Raw genomic sequence first — 12,977 nt, 5'->3', positions numbered from 1 at the left:
ATTGTTAATTTAAACATCATTAGATATTATATCTCGTGTACTATTCAGTTTAATTCAGCAGTTCTGGATCTGCGGTGGTAATTTGCTAGATTGCAAAAAGGAAGCAAGCACGAATTGCAAAAACACTGTAAACAAGCAGCACACCGCCACCAGCACGTGAGGCGCACGACTGTCATTATGAATGAATGAGATGGAATGTTGTGAAACATTTCTCATGCGCTGTTTGCTCGCGGCTTCCCCAGTGCAGCAATGAACACTGGGACTAGTAGTTCAAAACATGCTGTTGACTCTTTACCAGCTAAGTAGGTCACACACCCAATGAACTACATTGCCCACAATTCCACCGATCACTGGTACTCTGAGCTGTGCCTGGTGACCATGGAGTTTTCTAGGGCTATCTGACGCAGGGTAGAGGGATAAAAACACTGAAATAACTGAGCTGCAAACGAGTTTGACACAAATAGACCCGGATCTTTTGAAAACTGAAAATGGGTTCCCGAATAAAGTAAGGGTCATATGATGGTGTTTTGTTGAGCGCGGAAGAAGCATGTTTGTGTGATTCCCGGAGTGGTGCTGCACAGCAAGGCCGCGAATCGTAGGACTGTACTTGTTGCAGTGACAGTGAGATAAGGGTCATATTTAATGGACGAAAGCTCATTTAATTGTGTACAGTGTTAGTAATGATAGTGCCGGTCTACATGATGGAATGCACTACAGGTTTAGAATGTGTAACACGAATATGCGGGGCTGGGCGTCTGTGTGCTACAGCAGAGTGGATACATTGCCTTTTTGACGCTGTTGAACAGAAGTAACCTAAGCGTGTTGTGTTCATTAGACTAAAGATGTATGCTTTAGTTTTGCAGACACAATGGTTTTGCTTGCTGTCAGTTGCTACTGTCTATACATTCACAGTTTTGATCTTATCTGTGTATTGACTATTAGTTTTTGGTAACATTGTAATTGATTTGCAGGTTTGTATGTGGGACGTACAATGTATGTCTACATACATAACACGTCCCAAGTTACACAGTGTGAGACACGGCGTTGCCCTTTCCAAAAGAATAATGAGAAACGTGTTTGTATTGAAGCGTTGGGTAGTAAGACTTGATAAGCAATATTAATATAATAGGTGTGCCTTCATGTGGGTTTATTTTTGTGTTGGGAAGAAACTTAAGATTCAAAACTTTTTGTGACACATTAACAATGAAGATATCGTAAATATGGACTGGAGAGGAGGGCTATAGTGGAAAATTATTGACCCGAGGGAAGACTATTGTTACCGACATGGGATATAATGCCGAACCGGCATTTAATTTTCCACTATGGCCAAGTCTGTAGTACATATTTAATATATGAATCAGTCAAGAAAATAAGCGAGCCAATGTTGGACAGTAAATACGACTGTATATATGTTTAAATCTAGGTGATACAGCATAAGTAAATAAATAACAGAAACTGTTTTTGAAGTTAATACCGCATACAGTAGTTATGCAAGTTTTTATGGCGTCTACTAGCTCTCTGTGCAGCTTGCTGACTGCTGCACAATTCAGTGGCCGTCATATTTTAGTATTTGAAGCATCTTTCTTCTGTAGTACCGGTATGTTTTGTAATTCATTCTCTGTTAAATCATGGACGCAGACTATTGGTGTAAGGAAATCTTTTTTTGCTCCAATGATGAGGTTTTAACCAATCACAGGCCAGGATTTTCAACCACTGATTCATATATAAATAAATAAATAAATAAATAAATATAAACAATGTCCGAATATATTAGACATGCTATATGATGTGCTTGAAAAATATCTCCCTAAAACTAGAAATACCAATATCAAAGCCACAAAAACAAACAAAAAAACAAAAACAATTTTAAAGCAGGAAGTCTATACAGCACTCCTACAAAAAGGCATGTTATTTATTTAAGGATGTTTTGAATAGGGCCCCTTGTTTGCTTGCTTCTTGTTACATGTATTTCCTTTTCAACAGAATAAGGAAATCCATAATGTATGTAATCCCCTAATCGAGATAAAGAGTACAAAACTATTCCAATGGCAAAACTGACTGGCCAAAAGTTTTACAGTTTGTGAAAGGCTCTGCATCTTAATTGCAGGCTTCATGGCAATGTGAGTATGCTACTAGTATTCATAGTATGTGCATTTTGATTAGTATCTGTTGTCCAATGAACTGAGCTTTCATTAAGGTAAGTCAAAATGAGAAAGCCACCTGTGCAGATTGATTTTAAGTTTGATTCACAGTTGATGCTGTGGCGTTGGCATCTACCATCTGATAGAAGGCAACTAGAGCTGGTAGCTGATTGGCTGATGATACTGAATCATTTTTGAATAGTATTTATTTATAGTATGTGCATTGTGTTTTTATCAGAGAAGTATAAACTCGCCCTTTTATATTACATGGTGCAAACTTTGTACTATCTTTTTATTGTCTGTAAAATGCACATTTACATTTGTAATCAGTTTTAGAACATCTGGTTTTAAGTGCAACTGATAAAATAAACTTGAAACTGTATTCATTTGATGATCAAAGTACAATCACTTTGGCCCTGATGCCAAAGCTACAGGGAGATTGTTTGTATTAAATGCATGAAGGGTCCTAAACTTCCCATGCCAGTGTGATCTAAAATGACTGTTACACTGTGCTTTCAGGGGCAATCCGGAGACCGCGTTTGAAGTCTATGTTGAAGTCACTCATCCTGGGAGCAGCAGTTCAGGTATTGTTTATCTTATTTATATAATGTACGACATGTGTATTTTAGATGCTGTTCATGTGTGACAGTTTACATGCAATATGCTGTCTCTTTTTCCAAGACCGTCTTGTAAATGACATTTAGAATCTGTCATGTATCTGAAAAGTTTATCCAGGAGTACTCACCAATTGTATATAAAAAAAGAACGATGCATTGTAGATGCAACTTGACTCTGTGATTTGCAAATCACGATTGCCATATCATATCTACCAAGAAGGCTGTGTGGTCCAGTGGTTAAAGAAAAGGGCTTGTAACCAGGAGGTCCCCGGTTCTGAGCAAGTCACTTAACTTTCTTGTGCTCCGTCTTTCGGGTGAGACGTAGTTGTAAGTGACTCTGCAGCTGATGCATAGTTCACACACCCTAGTCTCTGTAAGTCGCCTCGGATAAAGGCGTCTGCTAAATAAACAAATAATAATAATAATTAAAGAATACAAGGTAGAAGGCTATTCGTTAAAGCAACAATGTTTAAGTATGCTCTCGTAATGCAGGATCACCAATTTAAAGTCTGTCTGTATAAACACTTGGTTAAAAGTTATTGAGGCTGAGTTTAAACAGGGTTTTATTGCTGTGTTAGTCAAGGTCACCCAAGCAATCAACTTGATTGTGTTTACTCTTTACAGACACTGGCTCATGCCCTGATGCAGTTTACTTGCATACAAAGCAAAAAAATAAAAAGCATTAACAGTCCAGTTATTGTTCTGGTGTAAACTTTTGAACATCCTTTGCAGAGCACTTACATGTTTTTGTAAATCCTCTTGCTGTTGCTTCTTCAGTAGTTCATAATAAACCCTTTCAGATGCTGACTTCATATTTTCAGTGTTATAGAAATTACTTTGGTACCTTTCACTCTGACGTGATTAAATATCTCTGAAACACCTCACATTTGGTGTAACGAGATTCTCAGAGTTCAGCTACGGGTATTGGCCAATAAATATCAACCCTTTTCACAAAGTTACAGCCACCACAGTGTCAAAGCCTCATATCCCAGAGAACATATGAGATCTTGATTCTAATGTATCTATGAAATGGGGATGACATTGAATTTCTCCATTTCTCTTGAGATGGCATTTTTCAGCGTACATTTGTGAAGGTTGTCCTGGAAAACGTGATAACCCCCAAATATTTTTTGGATGTTGATTACACTGGAAAGATGCTGTAGGGGTTCCTCTACAAGACTACAGAATGTATTGTGGTGGTTTGTTTTTAGTGCCTATTCAACTTGACAATTCAGGTGCTGCGTCAGGCCGCTCTGATGTGTTCCCTTCCTCTGTCACGTTGTTTTTGACTGGTTAGCTCACTGACCTCCCTGTTGCTCATCCCACTGATACGGCAGCTGAGTATATTGCATAGTTCAGGGCCAGATGCCTCTCTCCTGGAATCACACTGGACTGTACCTGCTGTGGCTCAGCCTTTATTACCTACTGCCATCAGTCATTTGCAAACAAGCAACACCTGACACTTTTTTCAGGACTTTTCTCAGGCAGGTCTGTCCAGTGCTGATTCCATGACAGGGAGTTCTCTGTTCTTTCCCTGAAGCGTAGTCGAGGTCACAGACACTACAATTACAGAACAGTGATTCAATTTGGGTCTGATTATTTTGCTGGAATCAATGTATAAGCACACAGTGCAAGTTTCAAAGCAATAACCTCTGTAAAAATAAAATTCTCCCCCAGGCTTCATAGCTGTAGGTAAATTAAACATATGTTCTTGCTAGTTTTGTTTACTGTATTTTATAGCTAATATTTTTGATTACACTTAAATGCACTGTTGTGTTTAGTTTTTGTGTGTAAAGGCCAGTTTTCCATAAAGTATTGGGACAAACACAGATATTATTTAATTTAAGATCTTAATCCTTTTTATTACTACAGTATGGAAACAAGACTTTTAATTCCAAATAGGAGAGAAACACGCTTTTGTACAGTAGAACGTGTGTTACATATTTCAGACATCGGTTACTACATTAAAAATAATAATTCAGGGCTTCTTTAGTCTCTGGTATATTATTGCATGGATTCTGATTGTAATTTCTGGCAAACACAGACAAGGTCATGCTGTATTTGCCTCATACTGTATACTGAATATTAAAATTGGCAAAACATGGTCATACAGGGTTAGTGACTTGCATGAGTCGTGCACTTAATCCTGGGTTTCAGAACTACCCTCAAGTACTGAAGTGATCAGGTGTCAAGCGTTAGAGCAGCCAAGTCCCCATTAAATTGCTGCCTTCACTATAGGTGCATGAACAGCTTCTAGGAAACCAACAGAGGTGAGGGTTATTCCTGCTGTGATACGTGGGACGAGTTCAGAGCAGATCTATACCCTGTCCACACAGAAATCGAAATCATGTACAATCAAAATCTGCTGAAACCATGTGACTGCAATTCACTTCCTATTATTTAGATAGGGTAGTGTTAGCACCTGGTCATGTCAATAATATACCTGAACACGGGGCGTTCTGAAACCCTGGACTGAGTGCAGGATTAGTGGGAGCTCCTAACACTGCTGTGCACGTCTGTGGTATACACTAGGTAGAGTTTTGTGATTGTGTTCATGCACTGTACTAGGACAAGCTTCAGATAAACATTTTACATTTGAAGGAGCAACACTAACATTGTTCTGAAGATAAGTACAGGTTAATGGTACTGAAGGCAGAAGGCTCAAAAAGCACAGAAAGGATTACCCTGTATGTCTCTTCTCCAAGTAGATTGTCAGATCTCTGTTATACAGTCTATCCTAAAGTAGCAGTTTTAAAAGCTGCAACTTCAGTTCGGCTTGATTAATCCCTGTCCACACAAACACAACCTACCAATAACAAGTTGCGTGAATTATTATTTCTTATTTATTATTTATTTCTTCTTATTATTTATTTCTTAGCAGATGCCCTTATCCAGGGCAACTTACAATTGTTACAAGATATCACATTATTTTTACATACAATTACCCATTTATACAGTTGGGTTTTTACTGGAGCAATCTAGGTAAAGTACCTTGCTCAAGGGTACAGCAGCAGTGTCCCCCATCTGGGATTGAACCCACGACCCTCCGGTCAAGAGTCCAGAGCCCTAACCACTACTCCACACTGCTGCCCTAGAATTGAATTACACAGGCCCATCATGTTGCATATTTACAGTGAGCACCAAAATAATATATTGTAATCAGCATTGTTTTACCAATCACAAAACAGGTTTACTACATATCATTTCTTGGTGTCTGTTTTCTACCCTAATCCTGTCACATCATTTGACATTGTATCAGCGCATTTTGACTTGGTTGTTTTTTTAGGCACTCACGTGGTGCTGCTTGTGATTGACATCTCTCAGCCGGCGCTGAGAGAGAGACATGGAGGCAGCTAGACTGCAAACCCCTGGCAAGGCTATAAATCAGGTGTCTGTAAAACGTCTTGTTTGTTTTTGACCTGTCTTGAATATTAGTGGTAGCTGACGGTGACAGAGGGTTGACGTGAATGTAGGAGGTACTTCCTTAGTCCAATGACCGCTCAACTTTTGGGGATGGTTGCAGGGATTTACCTGTTTATGAAATGGTCATATTTGCAAGTGTATTTAGAGTTTCCTCTTGAAACTTTGCATAGCTTTACATTCAGTACATAACAAGGTTTGTTCATAGTTTTTCTACATTGTTAAAAGCTTCCTTCCACCTGCTTGTTACTACAGTGTGTTGCTAATTGAAGCAAATATTCATCACGATCCAGTGACTACAGCCAGCCAGACAAGGTTATAATTGACATCTTTAAGCTACTGAATGTTATAAATTTGGAAACATAATAGAATTAAGTGGGTAGCCTATTTTTCTAAATGTACAACATATAACTTTTTTTTTTTTTTTTTAGTTTTCTACAATGCATTTAAAGGATATAGCTGAAAATGCCATTTACATGCACGGTGTGGTATTTGCAATCATTGATCCTGTTGAGTTTCAATAATGTATCCCTATCGCTGTCTCTTAATAATGACTCTGAGCTTGCTTGGCACATGCCTTGATGTTTGATTAGTGGACCATGTGCTTCTGGATTTTAGTGAATCATGTGACCCTCTGTACTGATGGGACCTGCAAAGGTCACTGCGTCACATGAGTTTTCTGGGATCAGGAAGCACAGACACACAAGCTCAAAGACAGTAAGAGAAGTAAGCTCAATGTTTGATCAGCTGAACTAAGATTAACCCTTAATACAAATAATACAAATAAGTTAATTTGCTGTAATGCACACCTACCCAAAAAGATTCCCATGAAGTCTAGAGTAGGGATCTATTTTTTGATCGAAGAAAAAACTTGTACAGTACAGTTTGGTACCTGAGCCTGAAACAGAAAACGTTACAGTACTTACCGTAACCCTGGTTCCCTGAAAGAGAAGACGACCACCACCAACAACATTAGATATGGGATATGCCTGCCTATTGGTAGGTACTTTCTGAGCTCTCTATAACAGAGTTGCTGATAGGCCCCTTCTTGGGATAACACCCTCGGTCCTGCCTACCAAGGGATTAAAACCATCATACTGAGGAAGCCATTTCTCTTTTTGTATTGAACCTGTGAGGGCGACCGATGTGACCTCGCTGTTGGTGGTCATCTTCTCTTTCAGGGAACCAGTAAGTAACCTAATGTTCCCTTTCAATTCGAAGACGACCACCAACAACATTAGGTATGGGATAATGTATACCAGAGCCGTCGCGAGGGAGAAGGAACGGCAGCATACGATGGACGCATCAGAACCGTATAACCCAAGGTTAATGGTGCGAGCGTGCAACCTCAAGGACCCTCGTGCCTATTGAAGGCAAGGAAGGATCTACCACATTTAAGTGGTAGAACCTGGAGAATGTATGCGGCCCAAGATGTAGCCAACCCTCAAGTAGAGTGCGTGGCTACTCTCCCAGGTGGGGGTAAGCCAGCACTGTCATATGCTGCAGAGACTCTGTCTGCAATCCACTGCGACAGTCGCTGCTTTGAGTGGGGTTGTCCTAGAGTCCGTATACTGTGACAGACAAAGAGCTGGTCAGTATGACGCAGAGCTCTTGTCCTATCCACATAGCACCTCAATGCCTGCACTGGGCAGAAAAAATGTAATCTCCTATCCTCCTCCAAAGCAAAGGGAGGTGGATGGAAAGACTCCAATTCCACAGACTGATTCATGTGGAAGGCTGTATTCACCTTGGGGAGGAAAGCAGGGTTTGTACGCAGTGACACCCTGCAGCCATTGTCCCAAATACACATACAGGAGCAGAGCAGCGACAGCACCTGCAACTCACTGACCCGCTTAGTGGAGGTGATAGGCAAGAGGAAGGCTGTCTTCATAGACAGAAGCTTCAACTATGGAAAACTATTAAAACTGCCACTTGGCAGCCAGCTGAGTTGCTTGACAGCGGGGGTGAGGCAAAACCTAGCCCCGATGGAAGATGTGCTCCCACACGAGTGAAAGGCTGTAAAAGACGACAACACTCACTCCTTTAAATCAATACTGCACAGGCAGTCGACTCACGTACCACAGATAGGAAAGCAGCAGCCTGCCACGTAACCATGCGCAGGTTGCTGAGGAAGAAAGTAAGAAAAAGGCTAAATCAGGAGTCACTGATTCCGTGAAAGCAGCGAGCCAGCTTTCAGCCTGAAAGGCAAGGGAACTGCAGTAGACTCAAAGCTGTTTTTCACAATACGCTCAGATACCAACACAGAGGGTCTTACCTTACCGTCTTGAGAGGCAAAAAGAGAAATGGCTTCCTCAGGGTGACGGTTTTAATCTCTCGGTAGGCAGGACCGAGGACGTCATCCCAGGAAGGGGCTTATCAGCAGCTCTGGTATAGACAGCTCAGAAAATACCTACCAATAGGCAGGCATATCCCATGCCTGTTGTTGTTGGTCATCTTCGAATTGAAAGGGAACGTTATCTTCATGTTCTTTGGGTTACAAGCAACAATTTTTAGGGACTTCATAAAAAAAAAAGATAATGAGCAATGTCCATCTGCGCATCCTCTGTCTGGCTGTTACACTCTAAATGGTGAACACACAGCCTAAGTGCAGATGCGAGTTCACCTTTTGCTCTTAATACGGTTTAAGTACACACACAGTTCAGTTGCAAAAGGCAGCGACAACAATGTTCAGAACAAGTAGCGAGTTCTGTTATTAATTCAGTTTGGTTACTTAATGCACAGCAACTGTGTGTGTGTATTAAAACTGCACTAAAATAACCGCAGTAGGTTTGTGGATTTCTGCGCATGTAATGATGTCAACGTTTATCAGATATTTCCGAATAGTAAATTCATAACAATAGTAAATAGTGCATACACATAATATACAGACGTGCTCAAATTTGTTGGTACCCTTACAGCTCATTGAAATAATGCTTCATTCCTCCTGAAAAGTGATGAAATTAAAAGCTATTTTATCATGTATACTTGCATGCCTTTGGTATGTCATAGAATAAAGCAAAGAAGCTGTGAAAAGAGATGAATTATTGCTTATTCTACAAAGATATTCTAAAATGGCCTGGACACATTTGTTGGTACCGCTTAGAAAAGATAATAAATAATTGGATTATAGTGATATTTCAAACTAATTAGTTTCTTTAATTAGTATCACACGTCTCCAATCTTGTAATCGGTCATTCAGCCTATTTAAATGGAGAAAAGTAGTCACTGTGCTGTTTGGTATCATTGTGTGCACCAGAGGAGATCAGAAAGAAAATAATAGACAAGCATGGTAAAGGTAAAGGCTACAAGACCATCTCCAAGCAGCTTGATGTTCCTGTGACAACAGTTGCAAATATTATTAAGAAGTTTAAGGTCCATGGAACTGTAGCCAACCTCCCTGGGCGCGGCCGCAAGAGGAAAATCGACCCCAGATTGAACAGAAGGATAGTGCGAATGGTAGAAAAAGAACCAAGGATAACTGCCAAAGAGATACAAGCTGAACTCCAAGGTGAAGGTACGTCAGTTTCTGATCGCACCATCCGTCGCTTTTTGAGCGAAAGTGGGCTCCATGGAAGAAGACCCAGGAGGACTCCACTTTTGACAGAAAAACATAAAGCCAGACTGGAATTTGCTAAAATGCATATTGACAAGCCACAATCCTTCTGGGAGAATGTCCTTTGGACAGATGAGTCAAAACTGGAGCTTTTTGGCAAGTCACATCAGCTCTATGTTCACAGACGAAAAAATGAAGCTTTCAAAGAAAAGAACACCATACCTACAGTGAAACATGGAGGAGGCTTTGCTGCTTTGCTGCTTTGCTGCGCCTGGCACAGGGTGCCTTGAATCTGTGCAGGGCACAATGAAATCTCAAGACTATCAAGGCATTCTGGAGCGAAACGTACTGCCCAGTGTCAGAAAGCTCTGTCTCAGTCGCAGGTCATGGGTCCTCCAACAGGATAATGACCCAAAACACACAGCTAAAAGCACCCAAGAATGGATAAGAACAAAACATTGGACTATTCTGAAGTGGCCTTCTATGAGTCCTGATCTGAATCCTATCGAACATCTATGGAAAGAGCTGAAACTTGCAGTCTGGAGAAGGCACCCATCAAACCTGAGACAGCTGGAGCAGTTTGCTCAGGAAGAGTGGGCCAAACTTCCTGTTAACAGGTGCAGAAGTCTCATTGAGAGCTACAGAAAACGTTTGATTGCAGTGATTGCCTCTAAAGGTTGTGCAACAAAATATTAGGTTAGCGGTCCCATCATTTTTGTCCATGCCATTTTCATTTGTTTTATTATTTACAATATTATGTTGAATAAAAAATCAAAAGCAAAGTCTGATTTCTATTAAATATGGAATAAACAATGGTGGATGCCAATTACTTTTGTCAGTTTCAAGTTATTTCAGAGAAAATTGTGCATTCTTTGTTTTTTGTGGAGGGGTACCAACAAATTTGAGCACGTCTGTACTTTGTTATTTCATCAAAGTACAGTTGTATAATATTCTGTAGTAAGAAAAAAAAAAAACGCAAAAATTGTATTTTTGGTTTTGCTACTTTAATAAAACAGTAGGAGACAATTTGTGTCCCCAAACGCCACAGTGCGACCACAGCTCGTTTTTCCACCGATAACGAACGTCTCATCAGTGCCACTCCAGGAAAGGTCTCAGTAAATGACAAAGATGCATGTAGGACTCCTTAGACGGGCGTACGTTTTTAATCCAGTCATTTGGAGACGACTCAAATCGTTCCCACCAGCCTTCTGGTAGGATGATCACCCAAATGTTTTGATCTACCGTCATGGTACTGCAGGTCATCACCACTGTATTTAGCAGTGCAGAAAAAGCTAAATGGTGTCTCCGCTGGTTTTGCAGAAAAGAGCATAGCTGTGCTTGACGAGCTCTCCATCGATTACGTACTGTACTTTCTTTCAAAAGCATAAACATAAACACAGCCTCCATGCTGCCCCAGACAAACCTATCGAATGTCTTGTAATGATGGCCCAAGTTCAGTGGTTTGTTTAAACAGGGAGAGCCTCACTTCAGTAATGAAAGGCGTGTGACACACAGCCACAGCGAGTACAGGTTGTTAATACAGCTGTCACGCTAACTGTAGTGTGTATGTACGAGGCCTAACTGCCTTGATTTTGCACCAATATTTCTCAAACTTAATTATACGCTGCTAGCCTCAAATAGATGCTTCGGTTTGCATTTGATTATAATCTGATGAGCTCTCAATGTTTTATATAAATGTTTGTAACCTTTCGGGTTCTGTGCTCTGGTTTATGAGGTTCCTCTGTATCTGATTAGATGGCCTCACTGAGATTGGTGCAGTCAACCCCTTGCACAAGCTGATGCTTTTCCTTGCAGTAGTGCGTGATGAGGGCTCTTTTGCAACTGACAAATAGTGTCTGACCCCTGTGCATTTGTTCCATTTGAATGCAGTGTGATGATATGCCCACTTGAATAACTTATAAGCTTGGCTGTATGTGCAGAGAAAGCCGTAGTGTTTGAAATGGAAGAATTCGGAAATACTGTATGTGTGTGTGTATTGTTTGAAAATCCTTTATTTTTAATTTTTATTGTGAGTTATTAGACTGCTGGAAATGAATGACCACATACAGTAAGTGAGTAAAACCTTGCCAAAAGGCCACTTCCCAATTAAGGCCACTCGATTTGCTCTAATTGATGGCAATCCAAAACCACCTTCAATATTAAGGACAGCAGCTGGAGCCCCACACTATCAGAGACCTGTTTGTACCTTCAGTAGCAAAGCCTCCCTTTATGAAGGCCACATATGCCTTTAATAACAAAGTTTCGCTGTATTTTTAAAATGTAATGAGTATTCAGTTTTTTTTTATTATTATTATTTTTTTTATAAATTTAGTCATCGCCAGTGGTTTTTACCCCGGTTTTCTCCCCAATTTGGAATGCCCAATTATTATTTTTATCATCCCGGTTCACTGCTGCAGCTCCCGCGCTGACTCAGGAAACGGTGGCAGACACACTTGTCCTGCAGCGAAGCCACCAGACCCATAGTGCCGGAGGACAACACAGATCTGAGTGGCTTCTACAGCAGACCCGCAGGCGCGCTATTGGCCACAGGAGGCACTGGTGCGCGGTGAACAGAGGATTACCCGACCTGAACCCTCCCCACCCGGGCGGCACTTGGCCAATTGTGTGCCACCGCCCTTGGGAGCTCCCAGCCACGATCGCCGATGGCATAACCTGGAGTCGAACCAGCGATCTCCAGGCCATAGGGCACATCCTGCACTCCATACGGAGCGTCTTTACTGGATGCACCACTCGGGAGCCCCCAGTTTTTATTTTTTTCAATCGATAAACATGGGTTTTGGCAACATATTTGAAAAATTCTACATTAAGAAAATGGCTTTCAGAAGGCGGGCAGTCTGCAAAGACTTTGCAACTGACCAATCATCAATTTTGTTCACTACGTAATGCGCGTCAAAATTTCATTTGCTTAGCAAAGGGCTTAACAACCAGGAACACAAACAAACCAGCAACATGGTGTTATGGTTTTATTCAGCAATGGACTGAAAAAGTTACTGTAAATATAAAACTGCTGTACAGTTATTTTATTTATTTATTTATTTATTGATTGATTGCATTTATATAGCATTTTTTATACAAAAGTACATAGCAGAAAGAAATAATAAACCACAATACATTTGTCACACATACAACTGCCATAATCAGACCATTTAAATAACAGATTTAAATAACAGTATACACATAATACAAAAACAGCAATTTTAAAGTTACATTAAAACCCACTAAGAT

At 40.5% G+C, this 12,977-nt stretch overlaps 1 protein-coding gene across 5 annotated transcripts in view; it reads left to right on the top strand.

Annotated features, from left to right (window-relative positions):
* Window positions 1-304: 304 nt before the first annotated feature.
* The window catches only part of LOC117396900 (DENN domain-containing protein 1A-like), a 426,143-nt gene continuing 413,470 nt past the window's right edge, over window positions 305-12,977 (top strand). For 3 of the 5 annotated variants that reach the window (XM_059005296.1, XM_059005298.1, XM_059005299.1), the window contains exons 1-2: window positions 306-505; window positions 2,661-2,725. In XM_059005296.1, the coding sequence (XP_058861279.1) occupies window positions 489-505; window positions 2,661-2,725 (82 nt within the window). In that variant the 5' untranslated portion in view covers window positions 306-488. Of the gene's footprint in view, window positions 506-2,660; window positions 2,726-12,977 lie in introns of all 5 variants that reach the window. The other 2 variants (XM_059005297.1, XM_059005295.1) reach the window with 1 other exon arrangement.

Source organism: Acipenser ruthenus, chromosome 31, assembly GCF_902713425.1.
Source record: "Acipenser ruthenus chromosome 31, fAciRut3.2 maternal haplotype, whole genome shotgun sequence".
Lineage (NCBI taxonomy): Eukaryota > Metazoa > Chordata > Actinopteri > Acipenseriformes > Acipenseridae > Acipenser > Acipenser ruthenus.
The sequence above is the reverse complement of the archived record's forward strand: the minus strand, read 5'-3'. Positions and strand labels throughout refer to the sequence as shown.